Source organism: Micrasema longulum, unplaced genomic scaffold (genome assembly GCF_059751315.1).
Source record: "Micrasema longulum isolate JH-2025_06_02 unplaced genomic scaffold, ASM5975131v1 h1tg000380l, whole genome shotgun sequence".
Taxonomy (NCBI): Eukaryota; Metazoa; Arthropoda; class Insecta; order Trichoptera; family Brachycentridae; genus Micrasema; species Micrasema longulum.
In genome coordinates, this window is record NW_028277581.1 from 161,939 (window position 1) to 189,033 (window position 27,095).

Genomic DNA, 27,095 nt, shown 5'->3' on the forward strand with positions numbered 1-27,095 from the left:
GTGGTCAGTCAGACTTAAAAAATCATTGAAACTACAATTAGTAGTTATTCAATAATAAAAATAACAATCAATTTTATGCTTTATTTACCATTTTTTAAAGTAACTTACATTCTAACTGTTTTGTATATTTGATTATTCACTTTTTTTACAAAATTGCAATTATCTCAGTGTCACTTTTCTATGGCAGGCGGATTTCTGCATAACTACATTCCATTGATGATCATATTATGTATATTCTCAAACAAACAATAATCAGGTACCTACCATTTTACATAGTCCAGTGGGTGAATCTATGTAGTTTGAAAATAAACTTTGATTTTTTAATCAACAATAGAAGTAAGCGATATTTGACTTAATTATCAACAAGCGTGTGAGCAAACCAAAAGAAATACAAAACATTGAATATAATACAAATAAAAAACTCTTTTTAGGTAGGTACCTACAATTATTTTTTCAAAGGCAAAATAACCATTGTGATGTTCGTCGGTTATCATAACAACTGAAAGGGGACACCTCTAATTAAGTTTCCCGTTTCAGAATAACTATTAATCCCGGTCGGTAAAAGTGAAAACCTTCCGATAGGATCGACAAAGGAGTCGTTTAGAGGAAATTCAACATGGTTACCTGCCCACACAGCAAAACGGTCAGTGTTAGCGTTAATTTTTAATTGAATTGCTTCTCATTCAGATTCTCCCGCCAAAAGAGAAAAAATACGAAACGCCAACAGCGTAATTTTCCCGGAAAAGAGGTTGAATTCGCAATGAATAAAATGCACTGTTGCCATCGCACTTTAAGGGGGCAGTGAGTTAACTCAATTATCGTCCTTAGATTCAGAATTGCGCTAAGCTAACTTAGTTCATTTTGCACGCGCCGGCAGTAATGTATAATAATGACACAACTCTTATTTGAGGCGTTGTTAGTATTTGCACGTCTTTGCCATTACTGAAAATAATTTTAACTGGGATATTTGTTTCGAAGTACAAATAAATAACGGTTACAAGTGAGCATCGTTCGAAAAAATAACAATAAGAAAAATACGAAATTGCCTACCGTAATCTGAAACAATGCAAAATTAAGCAAATGTTTGTTTCTTATTTTATAGTGAAAATGTTATTTTATTTTATTAAATAAAAATTTCTGAGATTTTCATGACCTTTCAGACGCTAGTGAGTATTTTTCTGGGTTGTTACTCCGTGTTTTGTTAGATTTTTTTACAATTTTAATAACCCGTTAGGGCTATATACATAATATAATAAGGTCAATCATGTTATGTCTCATCTAGTAAGTAAGCGTCTCGTTTTAAGCTTTTTGATGTTTTCGATTTGTCTCAAAAACATTTTTTAAGTAGTCAAGTAAGTCATTTTAAAGTTTTTTTCTGTTCTGTATTTATCTTGCTTTTTTAAAGTAGGTGTGTGGTTATTGCCTAGTATTATATTTGTAAATTTCAACATTTTTAAGCTACTGTAATATCATCATCCTGTATATCTCCCAACGCAATTTTGGATACAATTTTTATGGTCTAAATTAAACTTTAGAGTTTATATAAAAGAAGTAAATTTAGCTGTATATTAGATTATAAAAGGACCAATCAGAACTGGCTCCCTCGGTATATTTGAAAATCTTAATGTCAAATCTGCAAAACAACTTTATGTAAAAGCTCTATTACTATACGCACGTAAACATTCTCTACCTTCCGTTACAAATACAAGAGTTACTAGATACTCCACCCTGATGATGCAAAAACAATTTAAAAATTAATACAACCTTCGGTCAAAGAGGATTGGTCAACTACTCGGTTAAAGTGTACAATTTTCTTTCATTATCCATAAGGACAATTAGTAAGTTCTCACAATATAAAATTGCTATTGAAAAATGGATAGTGGAGGTAGGTTGCACACGGATCGATGAGTGGATCAAGCCGAATTGGTAAAATGTGTGTACTGTTTATGAAATTTGTTCTATTGGTCTAAATAAATTGGTTATGTTTTTTATGATTATTTTAGTTTATATTGTTAATTATGTTTATGATAATTTGGTTAATTGGATTAATTACGTTTTTTTTTTATTGATATTATTATGTTTATTTTGTTAAATAGCTATTTTAAGACATGTTTTACATTTTAAAAAATGTTTTGCCCGACACGGGACACCTCAGTGACGGAACATTAGTCTGTTTACAAATAGAATACAAACAATGTAAAAGTATAAATAAATAAATAAGTTTTTTTTTTTTATATATTTGTTTACTCATCTTTGTCACACTATTGTAAGGCTCACGTGGCACAAAATTCTACAAAACCTTATTCGGCATCTAAACAACCGCAAATAGCTAAGAATGTTTATAGTTGGTTTTGATAAAAGTATACCACGTTACAAAAGGATTTTTTTTTGTATTTTTTTTTTTTCTTATAACAGCATAAATTTAAAGGGTCATTTTTATCAAATCCTAATCTTTACCTTAATATACATAGGACACTGCATTAGTTAAGTAAATGAAACATATTTCAATTATTGGTTGCAAGAAGGCAAGGTAATCAATTGTACGCTAACGAACCAGTACAAGGAGAAGTAAAACCATCTATATAAACAAATATATCGTGTTTAATTAAACTCAGTGCCTCAAGCATGTTACAGGCGTTTGCCACATTTCACAGGAAACAGGCGTACGGCCGGCATTGTTTTAGAGCAAGCTTGCTTTAGGACAGGCATTTAAAAATTGTTCACAATTTCTCAGCGTATAAATAATCATTGGGTGATAATGAATCTAGATACCACTCTCCTTTTTCACGGCATTTGTCTAAAAGAAAATTAATGTACCGGGTCTTCTACTTTTTACCTAAGATTAGGCATTTAGGCACTCTGTACAAGTATTCCTTCATTTGGAAATGGTAATTCTTCCTTATACGGGGCGGACTTTCTCCCCTTTTTTTTCAGAATTTTCGCACTTCACACTTCCAGGATTCTGATTCTATTGAACATTCAAAATTGTATTTTTTATCCGCCGAACATAATTAAAAACTTTATTTTTCGGGTTTTGTTTTTCATTGTACCATTAAAAATCGTATTTAAAAAAAACTTTATGTCAAAATAAAATTCAGTCAACGACATGTTGTCAAACAGGTTAATAAATATTATTATATTAAGTGGTTGGTAGTAAAAAAAAATTGGTGGTTTAACTGTCAATTGTCTTTTGTATGCTGATGATGCCGTGCTTCCTGCTAACAACAAAGAGGTACTGCAATTCTTGGTAACAAAAGTTTATCATTATGTGTTTATCATTATGTGTTTATCATTAGTTTATCATTAATGCGAGGGAAGCGATTTGCTGATGAATGTCGATAAATTGAATGTAATGGTTTTTGAAATAAATGAAAGTGTGACTAAATGTGAAATTACTGTGAATACTAAATACTAAAAAAGGTAGAGGAGTTTTTGTGTCTGGGAAGTATGTCTACTAAGGATGGAATGACTGAGAAATATATGGAAAGTAGAGTGAATGTTTGGAACAGAGTGAACGGTGCACTTAAATCGACCGTGGCAAGTAAATGTTTTTCGCAAGAGGCAAAATTAGCAGTTCACAATGAAGTCCTGGTCCCGACTCTGATGTATGGAAGCGAGGTATGCACTTGGAAAAACAGTGATAAAAGTATGCTGAAGAAATGCGATCTCTCAGGCGGGTGTGTGGTTACACTATGTACGATGGATGCACAAATGTTGAGATCCGTACACTATGTAAGGCTGAGATAAGCATTATCGAAAAAATCTAGAAAGAAGCTCTGCGTTGGTTTGGACATGTAGATTGAATGGACAGCGAACGAACGGGTAAACATATTTACAATGCGCAGGGATGCAGAAATAGAGGAAGACCGAGAAAGACATGGCATGACCAAATCCAACAAATACTTGAAGATGGACATGTTAAAAATCGGAATAATCGGCAAGCGTGCACGAAAAACTGTATGACTGTAGAGGAAGCGAGATCTGTATGCGAATAGATAGCGATGTGACGTTTTGTCCGGAAATGGCGTGATGGTTAGTTTGTTTGTTTATTTGCTTGTTTTGGTCGGTAGTAGTTACCCAGGTGATATCCGGTCCATCAGGATGCAACATGGAATGTGGGTTAGGATCGATAAGTCCCAGTAACTGCATACAGCGGACACACTCTGCATATCCTGCAAATCAAAATGACTGCATCTTAAACCACAATTCGATCGAATCTAATATAACTGCAGCTGTCAATAACTTGTTAAACCACTTGTATAATAAAAAACAACACGTTAAAATTATTTGCTAAACATATATGAATTATTATGGAGCTTAATATCTGCATTTTTTCAAAAACAGCATATGTGCCTTTAGATTAATTTCAACCTTTGTTAATCTTTAAAACTCCCTATAGTGTGAAATTCAGTCCACAAAAATTTGGACGAGTTAAAAATATAGTTGAAAAATCCAAATGGTCTAAAAAGATTTTTAGACTTTGACTAGTATGTAGGTTATGCCTAAAATATTTCTTTTACTTTACAAAAATCATCACTGGAGAATTGAAGAAACATAGGCAATTCAAACATAGGCATAAAAGTAAATGTTACTCAATGTGTAAAGTGGTCACTCAAACTAACCAATGACAAATCATGAGCCCTGTAAATGGCCAGACTTTCATGTTTCTTTTTCTAAATTGTTCTCCATTATAATCTTTACATAATTTTTATAAATATTAAATATTAAAAATACATAGATCATCATTTCTATGCTATAACTAAAACATATTTCTGATAAACACAATTTTGTAGTGTGATGTGCAGTTCTCGGTACAAAGCCAACCATATTTACAATTAAAAACTTTTGGTCTAGTTCCATGAATTTATTACGGTAAATGGCTTGTTTACGAAAAACACTATTTACTTTTAGAAAAACATTTTTTTTTTCCTAAATCAAATAAACAATTTCAACTCGGCTTTATTTACTCTTCATCTCGTTCTACGTTCGTATTATAATAAGCTTATTTTATTATTACGAGTATGTTACGGCTTTAAGCTGAACTATGCCAACTGAAAATGCTCAAGTTTTCAAAAGTACTCTAGATTTGCATATATCTTTATTTCTTTATTATTTTTTGTCCGTGTGGTGTCAATGAGCTTCTCTTAAACGGCTTAACAGTTTACATGCGGTTTTTAGCGAAGTGTAAATTTTTGCACTGTGCGTGTTTGTGTGTTAAAAAAAAAGTTAGAAGCATAAATATTTGTTTTTATTTACCTACCACGGTTACATTCAACGAGAATGCATATACAAAAAAAAATGAAGAATGTCCTTTTTTTGTGTTTAAAAAAATTGTTTTTGAATGTTTACAAACAACATTCGCCTTTTATGAATCTCAATTAGATTATTTTTTCACATTCCTTATCATTTCTTCAAATTTATTTCATCTAACTGGATTTTTAGTAATACTTAAACAATATTCAATGACATTAAATACATTTTCGAAAATTGCATTCATGAATGAAGTACTTCCCTCTTGGTGAGAAGAGCCGAGTTAGGCATTTGCAAAAAGAATTCTATGTTTGAAAATTAATTATTTTAGATTTTGGAATCCAACCATGAACAAGTACCTCGGTATTACTTATTGTTAAAAAATATTATTCTAAGGTAATAGCAGGCAAACCAATGTTCGGGTAGGACAACGTCTGTCGGGTCCACTAGTACTTAATAAATATCTGCAATATTTTTATTTTATTTTTTTTTTATTATTATTTTTTCACGCCCATAAGGCTTTTACATACATGAAAGTTATACAAAATATAAGTATATAAACAACATTTAATTTAAAAAATACAATATAAAGCAACAAAAGATAGAACAGTGTTTCGAAGTAAAGTTGGTATTAAAAAAAATGATGAGTATATAAACAACATAGATTTTTTTTTAAAAACACAATATAAAGAAATAAAATAAAGGAACAGTGTTAAGAAGTTAATTTGGTATAAAAATAAAAAGATGAGTGTACTAACAACATAAATTTTAAAAAAATACAATATAAAGTAATAAAATATAGAACTGTGTTTAAAAGTTAAGTTGGTTTAAAAAAAAATAAAACAATTTAAATATATATATTTCTATTTTATATTTTTTTTTTTTTTTATAAACAAAATCTACTGATGGACTTTAGTAGATCTTCTCATTATTAAACAATGAAGGTACTCGTATAGTAGGGTCCCATAAAGCCATGTAAGCCCATTCCACGAAACACGCGTGTTGATTGCGAAATTAATTAATTACTGTAACCCGAACATAAATTGCCAAAATGATAGAAAAACATTGTTTTTTAGTTGAATTTAAATAACGTGAATTTCCAGGTGAAATTTAGAAATATTGATGTTCAAACACTGGCAAACACAGATCAAGTAATTAATATGCCTTGGAAATGCTTAATAGAATAAAATATTTTTTCTCAAAAAAATCCACTATCTGAGTTTGATTTTCAGTTGATCTTTATAAAAACATGTTTTCAATGCAATCCACAATAAAACCTTTAATTATATAAATATTAATTTTAAGTATTTAAATATATCATAAAAAGCTAGGTAATCACATCTTAATCCACATCGGGCCTTACTTATAAACTTGGTATAAAGTTACGCCTAAGCATAGTGATAGAATAAGTATGGATACCATCTTTATTCTACCACCATGTTTGTTTTCATTATCATCATCATCATTCCCTTTCCGCACCTAATGGATAGGGCACTGGATTGGCACACCAATCGTAGCGCATCTGAATCATTTTTGTTACATGAAGGTGAGATGATCAGTCTTACGCTTCAAGTACCAGTCCAGTGACAGAAATATTTTTAGAAATTGAAGTTTTGGAAATCAAAATTATTTTGAGTTTGTCCAAATTTTTGTAGACAAGGACTGGATTCAACTCTGTACGGAGCTGTTTATATTAACATATTGCAACAGAGATAAATAACATTTTAGAGAAGGTAATATGGAAGTCTAGGCATCTACAGGGCTTATGACCTGTCATTGGCTTGTTTAAGTGGCCACTTTACATGCAGTGTAACAATCATCATTCTGCCCATTAATCAACATCTATATTCCTTCAGTTAATGTTTGTGAAGTTAAAGAGCCAAAATCTTTATTTATGCGGGTGAGATTCATTTCATTGAATTATTTCACTTACATACTAGGCAACGCCTGAAAATTTGTTTTCAATTTTTATACTTCTTCATGGACCTGGTGGATTTATCAAATTGTTGGTAATGTGACCACTTAAACTAGCCAATGACTGGTCATAAGCTTTGTAAATGTCTAGACTTTGATATTACCTTCTCTCAAATGTTCTTCAACCCTTTTAAACAAATATTTCATATCAACCATGTCGGGAATCGAACCCGAGACCTCTTTCATGGTAGACAAACGCGCTGATCATTACGCCACGAAGCTGACGTTGTATTCACATCCGTATCATATCACTGGTTGTACCGATATTATGTACTTATTTTTTTTTTTTTATAGTTTATTTTTTTATGTTACCCACATTTAAACAAAATGTTCTTACCCACACCTTTACCCATGTACCTCATACGCCCAGTAGTTAGTTAAGAATTGACCACCGTGTTGTCGAGACAACCGCATTCGCTTAACCACTCCGCATCCGTGCTACCGCATACCGGCCTCGCCACTGCATTTCCGCGTAACAGCCGAATTTAGTGAGAAAAGTTAAGTGTCTCGGATCCATCTCTCAGCCTCTAGTCAACTCAACAGGATCGATCCGGAAGTTAGAAGATTCTCTTAACTTATCGGCTAGGATCCGAATCCTTCTTCTTAATTCTTCTCACCGCATTGCTCCGCAAGGCCACATGGCTCCTTCAACCACTTTACCTAGGCGTTATTTTATACCCAGTTTATGGGTAAATTCTATTATTATCTATCATGAAGTAAAGGCGTGATTAGGTCACCATTTGATTAATCCTAGATTATCTGATAAAAAATAATCTTGACAGTTTTATTTTTTTATTTCACGATTTGAAATTTATACTAACGGGGATTTAATAACATAATTTTTTCTTAAATGGTTTTTTTATCACTTACACATTTTTTTTCGTTATTCAAAAAGAATTCCCTTTATTTTTTTTAATCTCTTAAGAGGCTTCTAAAGTGTAAGGCATATCATTCTACCATCTTGTAACGATCGTAACGTGCAAATGAAGTCGTTACTAGCTCTTAACAAAAAATATGACTGAAAAGTACTTCAATTTTCACAGAATCAACTTATGTCGGCATCCCTAGGCCTGGCATCCAATTACAACGGTGAAAAGTTGTCGGTAATGTTGTGGCTGTTATTTTGAGAACTGTAGTGTTGTTATTACAGCATGTTCTTTTGAGAACTGTTATTGATGTACCAACTAAACTATGATGCGCAGAAACCATACAACCCACAAATTAGCAAGCTGAGATAATTGCGTTTAAATGATAGCGGAATTCAAAATAATATTAAGTCACATTGTAAAATAATACAAGTTAGGGGGTCTTACTTATAAACATGTAACTCAATCACAAATAACTATCGACGTGCTAATAAACAACGTGTTAACAATTTCTCAGGATGGTTGTTTATCGTATTCGCGACACCTAAAACACCTAAATATTAAATGTCAAAATATTTACGTTTCGCGACGTATAACCCTGCTACGCAATCACATATTTAAATTTCACTGGTGTAAATATGGAAAATATTCAAAAACTGCTATTTTTTTATTAATATTTATTATTAATTTATCATGCTATTTGTTGCATTTGGCCGGCGGTTGGCAAGCCAAATGTCAAAAAAAGCAGTCGCCATGGTAATTGTAATTTAATTTTTCCTTTTTTGTAATAGATACTCTTTACTATTTCGCAAATGTAATATATTGCATTATTTTTTATAGTAAACGCACATTTTTCACCAGTGAACTGTATTTATCTACGAAGAAAACAAAAAATAAACCGACACGAACGTCGACTTATGACTGATAATTCAGGCATGTTCAGTATTTTTCATTGTGATTGCTCAAATGCTTAGCATGTTTTTAAACACGTCGATAGTTATTTGTGATTAAGCTAGCGGTATGAAGTTACGCGTAGAAAGCAGTAGAATAAGGATGGAAATGCCATCCTCATTATATATCACTATAATTAGAATAGTATTCTCATCTGTATTCTACCACTATTCCTAGGCGTAACTTTATACCAATTAAGATCATCGTTCTTTAAAAAAAAACAATAAAGAAGCATTAAATCTCTATCTTAGAACAGGCTGAGCCATGTTAGATGGAGAATTTTCTAACCAGAGGATACTCCTTATTGATATCCTAACTCACAAGTTTTATATAAATTTATTGATATGAACACTTAGATTTTAATTTTTTTTATAAAATAAAAAAAATGTGTTGGTTATTTTAAATAATATATATAAAATATTTTGATTATTTAGTCAATAAGGTAACAGTTTAAGAATTTTATTAGTTGGATGCTTTCAGCCAAATAAGAAAAAATATAGAACAATAAGAATGTACTAAACTTTATTTTGTGTACTGTTTATAATTTAAGTTCAAAAATTTGTACAAACTCAGAATACTGTTGATAAACATTATTCACTCAAAAGAAGTTTATGGGTTGGTTAGGTAAAAATTATCTAAAAAAGGTTGGGTTATCTTTTGGGTAACATATCTTCATCAAATTAAAAATTAATTATTGACAAAGTAGCATTTATCAAAAAGTCAAATTTTGCAAATTGTGGGTTGTTTGGTTTTTGCAGAACATGGTCCAATTAGATCTGCCGTTTTGTAAAAAGCGGTAGAGAGCACAAACCATGTTGAGAGAACAATCCCGCTGAGGGTATTTCGATCAAATCAAAGTACTGGATATACTAGTATCACAAGTTAAAAAGAACCGCAGTGAGCCGGAATAAATGGAGAAAAATGTTCGATAGTTTCCTTCATACTAATTCCGGAAATTAAATCAAGAAAAATTCACCGCATTTTTATTTTGATCCGCGTGTATTGCATTCCTGTGAAAAAAATATGATAAATACGAGTGACGTATAGCAAATAAATATTCATCTTAATTCCTTACTACCCGCATATCATATAGGTAAATATTTTGTTGCCATTAACAATTTTACTCTAAGTAGTAAATAAGTACAATATGTGCTGCAGCTATTTGTAAGAGAGGCACTTGCGAACTTCTGGGAATCTGTATATAAAGTCAGAACACAGCAAAATATACAGACGCGATCAACGGGATGGATAAATTACCTTGGTCCGACCTCTCACTCAAAGTTAGCTCAAACTGTTCTGGCTCCTAATTTTTTTTAATCTACATCCGGGAGCTATATAGAACTTCACAAGAGGCAATGTATTCAAGAAAAATGTTTGCAATTGGCTGCTGCACATCGATAGGGACAAGGTTGTCAATCTTTTGACTACTCTGCTTTCCTTCCGTACTTTTATTTCATTTTATTTTTCATTTTTACTCAATTTTTATAACATTTTAAACAAAGGTTACTAATAAAAATCATGTGACATCATTTGCTTATTACATATTTTGATATTTTTATTTTTTTGCATCACTTAATTTAGTACTTACTGTTATTTAACACATTACTAATTAACATATTACAACAGAGATGAAGAACATTTTAGAGAAGGCAATATAGAAGTCTAGGCGTCTACAGGGCTTATGACTTGTCATTGGCTGGTTTAAGTGGCCACTTTACACACTGTGTAACATTCACCATTCTGACTATATTTAAACATCTATTTTCCTTCGATTATTTCCTTTATTAAACCTTTATTTATGCGGGTGAGATTCATCTAATTTAATTTCTTCACCTACATACTAGGCAACGCCTGAAAATTTTATTTTTTCAATTTCTATACTTTTTCATGGACCAGGTTGATTTATTAACAATATTTGAGTGTGTCGTAGACAAGGACTGGATTCAACTCCCTGGGGAGCTGTTGGTATTAAGATTCTGCAACAGATATGAAGAACATTTTAGTGAAGGTTATATAGAAGTCTAGGCATCTACATGGTTTATAACCTGTCATTGGTTGGTTTAATATTTGGACAAACTTTAAATATTGTTGATAAAATATATAATTAATGTTTTCGGACGAACAAATATCTCACTCTATAGATGCCCATGATATGTTTGCTCAGATTAATTGCCAATATACCCCACCGTAATTCAACACTACTGAAGATCCTCAGCACATTTAACGTAATCCCTCTGAACAGCATCGTCGATGTGTTCCTTTAGCAAAGGCGAGCATTCGAGAAGCAAGTGGTATTATCACTGCTGGCTTAAAGATAACACACTTGCCATGTCTGCCTAAATCATGATATTTACAAACCTGCTTTAATTAAAAAAGTTGATCAGATTTAGGTTTTGTTCGGACAATGTATATTAATCCTTAATGCCAATCCATAAGGATTTTTGTAAGCCTGTCAATTGACTGACAACACCATAGTATGTATATGATTTATGATGATGTTATTACCTTTAAATCTCAGGGTTCCTCTCTTCACCGTGTGAACATCAGAACTGATTCCATAAAGATCAGCGTAGAGTGTACTATCTCTATTGGGGTATCCTTCAAGAGCAAACCCAGGAAGGAAATCCAGAGTTTTGGGGTTGGACATTAGCTCTCCGCCACCAGCAATTTCAACAATCTACAAACAAATAATATTTTAATAAAATGAATAAAACAACTTTGTTTTTAACCACTTATTTTGTTTTCCCACCGACCGGTTTCAAAGCAAACAGGCTTCTTCGTCAAGGTTTACGTAACTTATGAATTAATTCTAATTTTATTTTTATTATTTTAACTAAATACTAATATTTTGAGTTTTTCTACTGACATTTCTTGGTGGAACTGCATTTTAATTATAATAATAAAAATACTTTATGGTTTAATTCCACTTTTATTTATAATTATTTTATAAATAAAAGTGGAATAAAACTATAAAGTATTTTTATTATTGTAATTAACTAAATACTACACGTGGACCCAATAAAAAAGTATTTTTTTCCTTACAAGGGTGGTAATTTGATACCAATATTTTCGAATCTAGACAGGAGAGTACTAAAATAAATATTGTTTATTTAGTTATTAATTATTTATTTCTTACTATGAATAGCTTTTCTAATTTCTAAGATGTCTAAGTTGTCATATTTTAATGTTTTATTTTCAACATGAAGTACTCTTAATCCAGTGTCGTTATTGAAGTTATGATTATTTTCTATCAGATGGTTTGCAAATTCAGAAAAATTCATATTATTTAAGCATTTTTAATTAAGTATTTTAATATTAAAAATTATTTTAGTTTTTCCAATGTAGATTGAATCGCAATCATTACAATTTAATTGGAATCTCCCAGATTTATTATATTTATGGACTTTGTCTTTGTAATTTTTTATCAATGTTCCCATATTATAAGTTGTGTAGAAAGCAAGTATAATGTTTAATGGTAGGGAATTAGATTATTGTTTTGAAAAAAAATCATTTTTTTAAAGAATCTGCCTCCGTTGTTTAGGTGGGTCTGCTTTATTTACCGTGGGAGTAGAATATAAATATTTATTTATAAGTTTACGTTTTTGTTTTTCATTTAATATTTTATCAAAAAAGTTCTCATTATATCCGTTATTATTAGCAATCTGTTTTATTGTATTAAGTTCTTTTTTAAATCAGTATCATCTTACATCATATTTTACTTCATATTCTTTCCCGTGCAAAAAACCTGTCGCGTCGATGGGATTAAAACTCTTAATACAACAGTCCCGTTTTCTTTTTTACTTTAAAATTTTTGTAAAACGCATTCTACCATTTTACATTCATTTAAATTACGATGATTACATTTTGTTTAAAATTTTATTTTTGTTACTTAAAGTACAAAAATATACGCACTTTGGTGGACTTACACCAAAAGCAATATCTTCCAGCTAACAAAAAAACAGACCGGTCAAGAAATAGAAAAAAATTATACTTTCAAAAATATACGTATATCTATACATAAATATACATATTTATTTTCGAGTTTCAGTTGCTTTCGAGTGGGCAGATAGAGCTTGTACGCATAATCTTTATGATCAAAATATTTTTGTTATTACATGATGAGAAATGTATGATCAGATAACGAGTTGGAATAAGGAATAAAGATATTTCGACAAAGGCAGGCGGGATTTTTTGGTCATTTAGGGTTCTAGATATTTATTTACAAGGGCTTCTGACTTGTCATTGACTGGATTAAGTACCTTACTACACAGCATGCAAATGTTTAACAAAAAAGAATTATAAATTTTACAATTAAAATTGTTCTTCATGGTTACAGTTAAAATTAGCTCAGCTTTGGGTTTAAAAGCAAGACAATATGGAATGAGCATTTTTGAACACTCATATCCTAATCTACTGATTTTTTCTATTTTTAATGTTTTTTTTTTATTATTTTACTATTAATAAAACGTATAATACATAAAGTACATATTTTACTCCCAGGAGTCATACAAAAAAACTAGTTTGAAACCGTACATATAAAGAAAACGTTTTTGTTGCAATACATTTCATACATAGTTAATACATCCGAAATAGTAAGAAAACAAAATATAAGAAACATAAAACACAGTACTTTACACCATCTATAAAAACTACATTAATAATTATAACTATCAAAAAGATTTAAGGAATATTTTTTAATCGCGACACTTTTGGATTTTCTATTCGACTTTTTGTATTTTAGCTCATCGGGCAGTTTTGGCCAATATTTTCCAGAGACCTTCCGCCGAACTTCGTTGAGCGAAACTTAGACACGTGAAGATTCCCTGAGTATTGTAATTGTGAATATCATGACCAAACGTGTATTTAAAATGTGTGTTAACAGAAAAGTTTATGATATTCAAAATAGTATTTGTTATGTTTTGCAGTGGCATCACCTTGAAAGGAAGTATTTTTGTCTGTCGGTAGATATCCTTTACATGGGAATCCCATTTCAGTTTAAGAATGTTTCTCAGAGCTCTGTTCTGAAAAACTTGTATTTCCGAGATCTGATGTTTGCTGGCAAAACCCCATATACATGATACAAAGATAGGTGGGAATGTATCATAGCGTAGTAGAAGGCAAACAAAACGGAATGAGGAGACAAGCCACGAAGTCTATGCTATACGCTAGTTACGGGTGCTATTTTTGATTTTACGTGTTCAAATTGGTAGCTCCATGAAAGTTTGGAGTCAATAAATAGTCCGAATTATTTTGTAACATTGGTCTTTTTGATATTGCTAGTTATTTATTTTCCGTCAAATACGAAGTCAAGGGATATATTATGTTAGCAAACAACATCTTTACCTGTCCACTACTGAGATATCTGGCGGCTGACATTGTGGCTAACAACGCTCCACGTGGCGACCACGAGAACTTGTAACGTAGGGGGTTGTCGCTATGCTCAGGCGCAGGTAATCCTGGAAAATATTAACCATAAATAAAAAACAAATTGCAGCCCCCGTTTACATAATTAAACTGCGAAAAATCTAAATAACGGTGTTTGGGGTTGAATACCTATGATATTTTATAGAATTTTTAATTTTAACTTTTAATTTCAACTCTTAATTTTTACTTATTCATATGTAAATCTACTACCTGCACCTAATTAATAGTTGTTGGTTGTGAATTTTTACTCAGAAATATAAATATTCATAGAAGCAGAGAGAGAGGGGATGAAAGTATAGTTGGAGCTATACAATGTCCTCTCCCTTTTTTTTTCTTTTTTTTATTTAAATCTTAAAGTAGGGCACACATATCATACATATTGTTATGTGTGTTGTAATAATAACATTGCAAATATATTTAATTATAAATTGTTTATCACATATGTCTTGACCATTATTTTAAATTTTGATATGTATTTTTCTTCATAAATATTTTTTTCCATTTCGTAATACTTTTTAATTGCTTTAAATAAAATTGAATTTTATGACTTTGCCTTTTTCCTAAATGGAAGTCTAATTTTGTTCTTTTCTCTAGTATTGTGATCGTTTTATCTACTTTGATTATTTTTTTCCCTCTCCTCCTGCATTCATAATAAATTAATGTGAAATCTGTTATTGGTCTAACTTTTTTTAATTTTATTTTGTACCTTGTATTTATATAAAGACTTTGATTTAATCAATAAATAAGTAAATAAATTTGGAGTTGTTTAACATTTTGGAAAAATGCCTACAAAGACTTAAACGACTATGCGTAAGCCATAATTTTTTTATTTCGTTATTTTTAATTTATCATTAACCAGTAATATATGTATATTACTTAAAACATATAGAAAATACAAAGGTTTTTTTACATATATTTAGTACGAACGAAAATCTAGTGAAAAAATTCTAAGTATCCTATACAAAAATACAGCACACACATCGTTTACAGTAGAATAATTGAACGTAAGTATGCAGAATACAGCCAGCCATAGAAAAACGACACTGAGAAAATAACACTTTTGTGGAAAGGGTGAATAATCAAATCTACACAACAGTTGGAATGTTTTTTTTCTTTGACAAATGATAAATAATGCATACATTCGTTTTTTTGTAATGCAAAAAAGGATTTATTTGAGTATATAGTAAGATTAAATGATTTTTAAAGTCTGGCTGACCACACAACCTAAGATGAAAATTTTGCAGAAAACAGCCAGCCCTAGTAAAATTCTGACGTGTCATTGTGTAATGATCGTGTTATTTTATGTTTATTTATTATAAGGGTACTTAGTTGTAAGAAATCACTTAATTATTTTTTATAATAACTTTAAAAATAATTTTATTATATTTTAGGGGATTTTGTTGATTTTTTTACGTCTGGCTGACTACACAACCTTAAATATGCATTTTGCAGAAAACGGCCAGATTTAATGTTGAATGAAATCTCTCACAAACACAGAATGTATGAAGCGACATTCGTTTTCGTGACATTTGGACATCATGGAATTTTCAGAAGGTGATTATTATCGTTTGTTGTGTGAAAGCGGCCTGGTAGTTTTAAGCAGAACAGAATTGACCTTCCTGAACTTGATAACACCAAAATCTGTTTTTTTCTAAATTGTGGACTGGCTGTTATCTTCATAACTACGTTTAATTACAACTTTGTATCGATTTTACTTTTATGTATTTTTTAACTAATACTTCAGCTCCATATGAGGATCTTCGGACAGGTACGTATATATATAAAGGATTGAAATCTATATAATACTAGCAAAAATATGGACAAAATATTCATAACTACAGACGTGAGTGGATGAAGATGTTATGGCGGAATTTAAAAAAAAAAGTATTTTTATGCATAAATTTTGTTTTTTTGCAAAGCTTTTTTTACATAAAGCTAACTACATCATTAAAAAAAGAAGCAGAAAAGCGATTTTAAGAGCGAAAAAATTAGTTATTTTATAAACCATTGTACTGGTGTTCACAACTTTAACCCCAGATATCTCTGTTTTATGTTTTTGTCATATAACACCTTTATCCACTTATGTCTTAGGTAATTGTTTTTTTATTTTATTTTGCAGTAAAAAATAATTTTGGATATTATTTTTTAATATGTACATATAGGAAGCGTTGGAAAAGTAAAAAAAAACGAGTTAAGTATTTGCACAATAATTCAAAAAAAAAAGTGTAGGATTTACTAGTTGGGTGTTTGGTTGGAGTTCTCCTACCCCAGTTAGAGATTGACAGAGAAGACACGAGGTTGGTGTTTAATGCGTATTTATTACATGGCGTGAGTAATGGAGATGATGGGTTGAAGAGACTGCACTTGAACTACATGCTGGAACTGAGTGATGTCGTCGAGCTGGCCTGACGTGAACTGAACTAACTGACTTTGTCGGGCAGGCTGAACGAGCTGACTGACTGACTGACTGGCTGCGTCCTGTGGTTTCTTTATAGACCATATTACTTTTTAGTTCATCTCTTCGTGGTAGGGACGATGTGAATGTACTGCAGGGCGATGCCCTCCGATTTCATGTGAAATACTCAGAGTTGCATTTTACGAATTTATAGGATTCGATTGAAAATTATGACATTGCATCGTCGGTCATTAGTCTCTTTTAGGTGAACTAATTTAACACGTGTGTGTAATCGACTATGGACCCTACAAAAGTATGCGCATTTTTCGTTTTGGTCTAGAAAAATTAAAGATACTATAAATGTACATTATTTTGAGCTGAAATTGGATTCAGAAATTGCCAAAATACAGCGTTTTAAACCTAGGGCGCGCGACCCTAAGATACGTGAATTTTAGTTTCTGAGATACACTTTTAAAGTGACAGCATTGTATAATTCCTTAATGAGAAGTTGTTTGATATGAAATATGCAATTGTGTTATTGGTTCGCCACACAAGGCTTTATTTTACTTCATGGTAGAGAAAGTACATAAAAAAAATTTGCGCTTTCTAAGCTAAGGAATCGGCTTGTTCTTCCTCGGATTTTCCCACTTATACTTGTTAGAGGTACCAGGCCACGAATCATTATACAAGAGTAAGGACATTTTTCATTTTATTTTTAAGCTATTTATTTTTTTCTTGTAAAAACAATAATAAATAATAAAAATAATGTGTCTTCACTGGGGTTACGCATAAACAAACGCATAATAAAATTAAAAAAAACACAACATGAACTTTACGTTTGTGGAGCAGGTGATTCAATATTAGTTAGGGCAAATGAGACAATCCATTTTACTTCTACTCATCTCCACTGTCCATTTTTTATAGCATTTTTAAACATTTTCTCTGTACTAATTGTTTTTATGGGCAGTGGAAGTAGGTTATAGATTTTATTAGCATAAAACTCAAAATTCCTTTATCCAAAAGTGGTATTAGTTATGCGGGGGTAGAGATTTTTTTTTGCTAAACAGTATTTATAACTTTAGATGTTGACTTATTTCACGACCCTAAGACTTTCCTCAGGATGGCAATGTCAAAGGTTCAATGCATAGAATTATACTATACAGAAGTAGCGTAGAATCATACTTGAATACATCGGACGTGCCCGAAAAATCATCGATCCCCCCCCCTTTGCCCCACTTTTACCGCGCGCATGCGTGAAGTCACAGCGTTATGTTGCCAGATCGCAAACAATATTATCATAACACAAATGAAAGATAATTATATTTTAAAAGGAGCCATTTTTTATTTTCTCTAAAATTTTATTATACACGCGGAAATATTGATTGACACAACAGAGTAGATAAGTAAAGGATTATTTAACAAGAATAATTGAACTATGAACTTAGAAAAAAAACTTTTTTTTTTTCATAAAGCGAACATTTTTATGTCATGTTAAATAATATTTGATGCCATCATGTTTTTTGAAAAAAATATTAATGTTCAGTAATATTAAGTAATGATGCCCAGTATTTTAAAGTGTATCAGTAAGAGCAGAAGAAGTATGAAAACCGAGTGAACGCGGTCGAAATACGATCTCTTAGATGAATTCGAGCGTTAAAAATGATGAAATCAGGCGAGAGGGTAAATTGTAATCAAATATAAGTAATTGATAAAAAAAAGGGTCTCTGATATTGTTTGGTCATATAGAACGAATGTATGACAAAAGAATGGTAAAACAGGTATATGGCGAGAATGAACAATAACGTTGAAAAAAGACGACGAAGAAAGACGTGGCATGATCAGATAAACCAAAATCATAAGTCTGGTCATGGCAATACCATGCAAAATCGAAGTGCATGTACGACCAGATGTATGAATGCGGAAGAAGCTAGAAATGTATGCAAGGCTAGACGTGTGTGACGTGTTATTCTCTTTGCCTACCTCTACGGAGTAAAAGATATATTAGTAATAGTAGTAGTAATATCAGTAAGACAGCAAAGAACAGAACCCTCAAAAGAAAGTACCAATATCTTTTGAACCTCGAACATAGTTGAAGGTGAGCAAGCTCACTTCTCAAGAGAAAGAAAAGATTATTAGAAATGTCGAGAAAAATAGTGTTAAGTAGAAATATACTTCCAATTTGAGCAGTAGCAAAGCTAAAATGAATTTAGGCCTAAGTGCACTTAGTGCCAAATCGATAGTAGTATGAAAAAAAAATTACAAGGAAAAGGGGCACAAGTCTCAAATAAATATAAATACGCGATTTTTTAAAGAAATAAATATGGCATCTCTATTTAAATATATTCAAGCATTAAATTGAAAATTTTAAGTTGTATCTTTTGTAATTAATAAAAAACCACCCAGGCCTTAGCTGTCTTTAAGTAAAACAGCCATATTGTAAAATTACATCACTCAGACTTATGCCCTTTTTTCGTGTCATCACAGATATTTTCATGCAACTACTATAGTGAAAATATAAATGAAGATTTGCAAACCGATTTAACTGTAACATTGTTACCGTTCTTAAAAAAAAACTATGATTTTTCGTAATAAAACTAGGATCAAAGCACCAATGAATGACCGTTTAAGGTTTAGCTTGTAGTAAAATTCGCATTAAAGGTATAAATTTCATTATTTAAGCGTACAAAATAAAAGAAAACAATAAAAAACACAATTATTATTAAGTGCTTTTACTTTTTCATTGAAATTATTATAATTAATATTACAATTATAATTAATATTACTCTCAAAAAATAGCAGAATCACTAGTTAATAACCACTACTACCCCAGTAAAAATAATACTCAGATTTAGTTACATCATAAAATTGTAAAACACCCTAACACATTAGAATATGGATATATTCAAAGAATAGCATCAAATGAAGCACTTCCCACACCTTTCTTTATAAAGACACTATCAATCTCAGAACAATAACGGGAAGACGCACTATTACCTTTCGACAACTCACAGTTCAAAGCTGATAGATTTGTTTCTTACCAAGAGATGTGTCCGCCTACTGCTTTCGTCATAGTTTCTAGTGTTAAAGTTTTTTGACTGGACACATGTAGCAATTCTTATTATATTGTGTTATTTTGACCAATGGTCATTTACTGGGGGGTGGTCATTTACTGGTGCTTTGACCCTAGTTTATTTACTGATCATTATGAATTCCTTTTTTTTTAAAATAATTTAGAATTTACATTGGCTATATATAGAGTGCTTAAGCAAAAGGTTTAAGAAACCCTGCCTTATTAGGCTCCTCTTAGTTAAATCCAGTGAACCATAACTTCAATTTAAAGGTCTGGCCCTTATTGTATTTCCGGTGAACCCTTTTCACTAGGGCTGTAGTACTATTCGTAAATCAATATGGATTATTCGACCAAGCTACGATTTTACACTTAAGGGTAATATTATACTTCCAATAATCAGAAATTGAAAGGAGGTTTCGAGTAGCTTTGTTAAGATATAATCTGCATCATTAATATGTAAATAAAATCAATTATATATGTCAATAAAATCAATATATTGCTGCTCTTACCATAATGTGTCATTAATTTTGAAGATGTTTTTTAAATTGACCTAAATTTATTGTCTTATATTTCACTTAAAGATTCTTCTCATTTCTTCGGTTTCTTTGAATCCCTTAAAATAAATATGTGTATATTTATGTTTTTCCTTTTTTTTAAAAAAATTTTATTACTATTTTATTTTATTTTTACATCTCAGCATGTTTTTCATTCTTTATTTCAATTCTTAATTTTTAATTACTCTTACAAATTTTATTCATTTTTAATATTATTTCCATTTGTAAATACTCACTACAAACTACAAACTTTAAAATATCTTTTTTTCACTTAAATTTTAATTTTTAAACAACTTTCATTTATGTTTTTCTTTTTCCTTCTCTTTTTTATACTTTCATAATTAACCTTACATATAATTGCTTTATAATATGGAAACTTCACTGGTCCATTAGAATTAAGTCTAATTGTGTAAAATATTAAACTTTGTAACTGTACTGTATGTTTCCTGAATAAAATAAAAATAAAATTAAAAAAAGAATAAACATACTACAGGATTTATTATTGAATATACCTTGATGGATTTTTAAAATATCCCGTTCATATAAATAAAGATATGATTTAAACTGGGTGGAACAAAAAAAAAATTGTCGTATATTTGATTCATATGTAAAATGGTTGATAATCTAAAATCGGAGTATTTTATAAGTGAAATGATATCCTTTTATATATATAATTCCTCTATACGTGTGATGTCACTGAACTTCTCCTAAACGGCTTAACCGATTTACGTGCGGTTTTCAGCGAAATGTAGATCTTTGCGCTGCGCGTGTTTGTAGATATTAAAAATTTCAATCGAATCCGTAAAAAAAGAGTTAAAGGCATTTATATTTGTTTAACTACCAGGGTTGTATTCGATGACAATGCATGTACAAAGTAATAAAAGGATGTTGTTTTTTTGAGTTTAAAAAAGTTTGTTTTTGAATCTTTACAAACAACATGCGCTTTTTATGGATCCCAATCAGAGTCATTCCTTACATTCCTTATAATTTCTTCCCATTTATTTCTGTTTACTGGATTTTTGGTAATACTTACATAACATAAACTGACAAACACATTTTTGAAAATCGTTTTCATGAATAAAGTGCACCCCTGTTGGTTAGAAGAGCTGAGTTCAATATTTGCAAAAAGAATTCTATATTTGAAAAATAATTCATTTATGTTTTGGAATTCAACCAGAAACAAGTACCTAGGTACCTACTTATCAATGAAATTTTTTTTTGCAAGGTTTGGGCAAGCCAACGTTCGGGCAGAACAACGTCTGTTGGGTCCGCTAGTGCATTATAATTAACAAGCATTAATTTCTTTTAAAAAAAATTACGATTAAACAACCATTTAAAATAACTCCTTATTTCTGTTTCTTTTTAAGTGGGTACTCTGAATAACCTAATCGTGTATTTTCAAATTTTTACGACACTTAAGTGATTAATGTTCAACTATGCCTCTTGCAGCTATGATACCATCCGTGCACTTTACAAAGTACATTCACAGGATAATAATTAATACTCTAGAATCGCAAAATTGCAAATGGAGTGCTTCGGAAACTTTTACATATATGACACAAGATTTACGAGTTAGAATTTTCATCGTGCGAGTAATAAATCATCTAACGGATAATTTTAAAAAATATGTAGTTAAATGCAGTAAAATCTGGTGAATTGTTATTAAAGATCACGGATTGTAGTCGCGTGGTAGCATCACGAATCTCGGATTAAATGTCACGACCACAAACCGTGCTTGAAATAAACTCAACCGTTGTTTACCAATTGCTAAAAATAACTTTGAAATCAAGATATATTTTTTATTCACAAGAACAAAAATATGTATTTGTTTTATAAAGACGATGTTTATTATACCACATATATACTAATAAACCTCTTTATTCGTTGTTGCCTATTCTTGGAAAAATCTATTTGAATGTTTGACTTAACCAAAGTCTTCTCCTGTCTTCCTTATTTTTATTTTGGATACTCGTGAATCTATCGTAGTTCCCTTTAGTTGATATCTTAAAAACTATCTGGTAAATAGTTTTGAAGGCTCAATGGTCAAAGTCAAATGATAGATGACACACGCTAGTGCCAAACGATATTACCTGAAATATTGAGCTACGACCAAAGAAGCAACAAGCAAGAAAATTTAGATTTTTTTTTCTTCCTTTTTAGTTTTAATTTTTAATAGACTATCGTGAGATATTATGTGATTTTTGCTATGTGTGGGACAGATGCGTTTTATTTATTTTACTCAAACGTTTGAAAAATGGTGAAGTGAAATAAAAATATTTGGCATCTAAAAGTCTTGAGATTTAAAGCGTTTTCGTGACTTAAAGCGCAACATTCAACCTATGAATCGTTTTTTTGGCAATGCATCCTATAGGATATAAGTGATTTCATTTTTTTTCATGAACAAAAATACGAATAAAAAAGCATTCAGTTAAAACTGCGTTACCGTATTTTTTATTATTAACTGCATTATCACTAATCATAATAAGTTATAAATAAAAAAAAATGTTTTGTTTAGGAAGTCTTTTCAACCATCAAATTTACAATTTTTTTTATTCTGCTACAATAAAGGTTAATACGTACTCATTATTTAACTGCAAATTAATTTATTTTGACGTAACTGGCCTGGTTTTAAAGTCACGATTAAAGATTGAGTGATTTCAAAAAACTTGCCTCCACAATATGAGATGAACGACTCGATTCTTCCGCCAGCATTCTTTACTTCATCAATGCACTCCATTGCCAACAGGTGATCGATACCAGGATCAAGTCCAACTTCATTCAAGAGAGTAATTCCAGCATCAGAGGCTCTGTAAAAAAAAATATTTATATCTTTAATATAAATGACATAATCAATTAATTTATAGACACAAATCAATGTGTTTTTAATTCCCTCCAAGTGTTATTAGTCGAATTCTTATTTATTTTATTACTGATTCTCAAAAAATATGAACCAAAACCAAGCATTGAAAAAATATTTTGCAAATAAACAGTGGTCCTGTGGTAATGACTACGTCTCAGAGATTTGAATGTCGTTTTTGCCACACACAAACTAACACTCTGGGACTCTTATACAAACTATTAAGAGGTCCGTGGTTCGAACCCGGCTGTACCACATCATGATTTCCATTTTCTATCACGGTAATCAACGACTTGTTTAAGAAGAATAAAAACATGGTTAATGTAAAATATGTTATTAAATTTAAAAATAAGCGAGTTATTCAATTAAAAAACTGTGGAATCACGAATCAGCCAACACGAGTGATCGTCAAAGCATTTTACTCACCATTGTGACGCATTCGTCACAAAAATGTACACACGTTTTGTTTTTAAATTAATAAAATAGTTATCAAGACTTTGACAAAAAAACATGATTTTCATCTACGGTTGAGTTATAGTAATTGTGCCATAATGTTTTTTTTTTACATTTTTACCATCGTCCATCGTTTAGTTTGCATTTAATTTACTTTTATTATATTGTTTTTACTGTTTTCCTAAAACCAAAAATTCGCACCTAAGACAATAGTGACTAAAAAAATACATTTTTTTCGGAACGTCCAAATAAAGTGATGATCAATATTCATTTATTTATTTATACTTTTACAATGTTTTTATTGTTTTTTTTTATACAAAATAATGTTCCCTCACTGGGTCGTGCCGATGGAAAATTTTTACAATAAGTAAAACATGCCTTAAATTAGTTATTTAACATAGTTTACATAATAAGAAAATAAAAAACGTAATTAACCTAATTTTCATCGCAAACATAATAAGCAATATAAACTAAAATAATTATAAAAAACGACAAATCCATATGGACTTGTAGACCAAATTTCATAATCTTACCAATAATGCAAATGATAAACTAATTTCTTTTCTAAAACAGTATGTTAGTATGTATACGAGACTCTCTGTCATACAAATTGTACAAATGATACTACACAAAACAAAACAAAAAAAATGTCGTGTCATTCTTGTTATAAATGTGACTTGTGGCCCTTAAAATATTTATGTTATGTTTGACGTTTAACTGGGTTTTTTTTTGTATTACTGGTAATAATTGCGAATGACATCCAGCACAATAATCCATTCGTTAATTTTTATCATAATTAAACCAGTTGACTGGTTATTAATATTTTTGATTGGTCAATCCAGTAGCACTTTTTACAAAGTAGCATACGTTAAAAATAACATTAAACAACAAAATACAACAACAACACAACATTCCCTTTCCGCACCTAATACATAGGGCACTGCAATGGTACACAAATCTCAATGTATCTTGACTATTTTTATTACATGAAGGTAAGATGATCAGTCTTACGCTTCAGGTACCAGTCCAAGGACGATGAAATATTCTGATGTGAAAACACCCTTTCAAATAAATATTTCATATCAACCATGCCGGGAAGCGAACCTCTCGCACGGTAGGCAAACGCGCTGACAACTACACCACGAGGCCAATAATAGATAATTATTACATGATATTCTTAATGGACGTCTTGATAGTCCTGTTCTGGTTTCTGAGTTGACCTTTAATGTACCTGGCTACCGCACCCGTTACACGAATCTATCTCTTTTCCATGTACCCACAGTTCGCACCAACTATGCACAGAACTCTCCTCTGATTGCGTAATTATAACGTATTCTAACGTATTTTTCTCTTGACGCGTAATTATAACGTATTTTTAAATAACATAGACATATTTAACTGTAGTAAACTCACTTTTGAAACCAAAATTAAAAAACTATTTTATGAAAAAAAAATATGTATCTTTATAAAAAAAAATATATTTTTACATTATAAATTTAAGTTGTTTCTATTCACTCATATCAAACACACACTCACCCTGTCCATAAACCTACCCTCACACCCATATACAATCACACACATATTCACATACCTACCAAAACCACACTCCACTTTTTTACACACGCATCCTCACACACAAAAAAAACTCGCATACATTCACTTCTATGAATTATATCTAACTGAACAGGATTTTTACTTTTGTATTTATGTGGAAAACTGATTTGGCTTTATATGTTTTTTTTAATAATGTTGTGTATATTTTTTTGTACCTATTGCTGTTGTTTATACAGATAGAAAAATTTTTAAAAAAAAATTACAACAAAATACACAAATAGATAATTATTTTCTCAGAGAGACAAGACATTGCATTGTAGGTAAGTTTCATACATCAAAAGGTGAGCCAATTATTTCCCTTTTGTATAACTTACTCTTAGAACACAGCAGTCTTTAAGCCTTAGCATTCTTGGTATGGGTAAAAAGAAGCCGGTGTTGCTTCTGTGGTTTCCCACAGTTAACAAAGTGTTAGTGCGAGTGGCCCGATTCGGAACATCGATGTTAATTTGGGATGGAATATCTTCACTCACGTCTTGTGCAGCTCCTTGACGGCCGGGGTGACGTACGACGCGGTGATGAGGTGAGCGCCCACCGCGATGCACTGGCGGGCTACCGTCGCGTGTAAGTGGTACGGCAGCAGCGAGACCACGGCGTGGCTGCGGCTGGCCAGGGTATGCAGGGACGAGCAGTCTGCAGGATCCTCCGCCACACTGAGGTAAACGGACGTCACACCGGGGTAGCGGGCGGCTAGAGCGTCGGCTTCTTCCTTCAAATGAGACGCTGCAAACACATTAAAAAAATTATTATCTTTTCAGGCGTTGACTTGTATGAGAGTGAAACAATTCAGTTAAATGAATCTCACCCACATAAAAAAAAGTTTTCTCACACTCACAAATCAACAGATGGGAGAATTTAAAATATATAGAAAATCAAACATAGGCAAAATGGTGATTATTACAGCGTGTAAAGCGGCCATTTAAACTAACCAATGACGGTTTATAAACCACTTATACTTATATATTCTCTAAAATGGTATCCATCTTTGTTGTAATGTGTTAATTTGTAACTCATTTATAAAGCTCAAATATCTTTTTTTATCTAATATTTTAACCACTTTCGCGACTCTAAAAAATACTCTTAAATTACATAAACCTATGCAGAAGAGATTTGTATCATACGGTTCGCTAAAAATTGAAACAATTCACCATAATGCAAAATAATATCGTTAAAATCATATAAGCATATTTACTTATTACTAAATTAAAAAAACGACACGATTCTAAATTTCGTTTCCAATTTATAAACTGCCCAAATCGAATATTTAAGAAGCAAATCTCAATTTCTAAAAATCAAAATATGTTGTTTTAATAAACAAAAATACATTTCCAAAAATTATTCTGAAATTTGTGAAAATCATTATAGAAACGATGCTTTAACGTTAAATGTCGTGTAACGTAAAAAAATTCAATCATAAAATTTACCTACTTTTCAATAATCTATTTTCCATTTTTTATGTGTATAAATAACTATACAAGTTAGGCTTGTAATAGTAAAATAAAATTTGTTTGTTTTTTAAAAAAAGAGAGATATGTATATAAAGTCTTGTATTCTATCTAGACTAATGTGACACCATAGCACACAAGGGTTGATTTTGATATTTTTTAATGCCCAAGCGGATGAAAAAAATGTGATGAAGTACTGTGTTTGAAATTGAATCAGAATTTGGACTAGTGTTTTTGATTCGATA

General features: G+C 30.9%; 1 protein-coding gene across 1 annotated transcript in view; it reads right to left on the reverse strand.

Annotated features, from left to right (window-relative positions):
• LKRSDH (lysine ketoglutarate reductase/saccharopine dehydrogenase) overlaps nt 1-27,095 on the reverse strand; it is a 194,143-nt gene that overhangs the window by 3,825 nt on the left and 163,223 nt on the right. The window contains exons 6-10 of the mRNA XM_088225671.1: nt 25,879-26,128; nt 23,155-23,291; nt 14,385-14,497; nt 11,547-11,718; nt 4,078-4,172 (exon numbers count right to left, since the gene is read on the reverse strand). Of these exons, the coding sequence (XP_088081797.1) occupies nt 4,078-4,172; nt 11,547-11,718; nt 14,385-14,497; nt 23,155-23,291; nt 25,879-26,128 (767 nt within the window). The remainder of the gene's footprint in view (nt 1-4,077; nt 4,173-11,546; nt 11,719-14,384; nt 14,498-23,154; nt 23,292-25,878; nt 26,129-27,095) is intronic.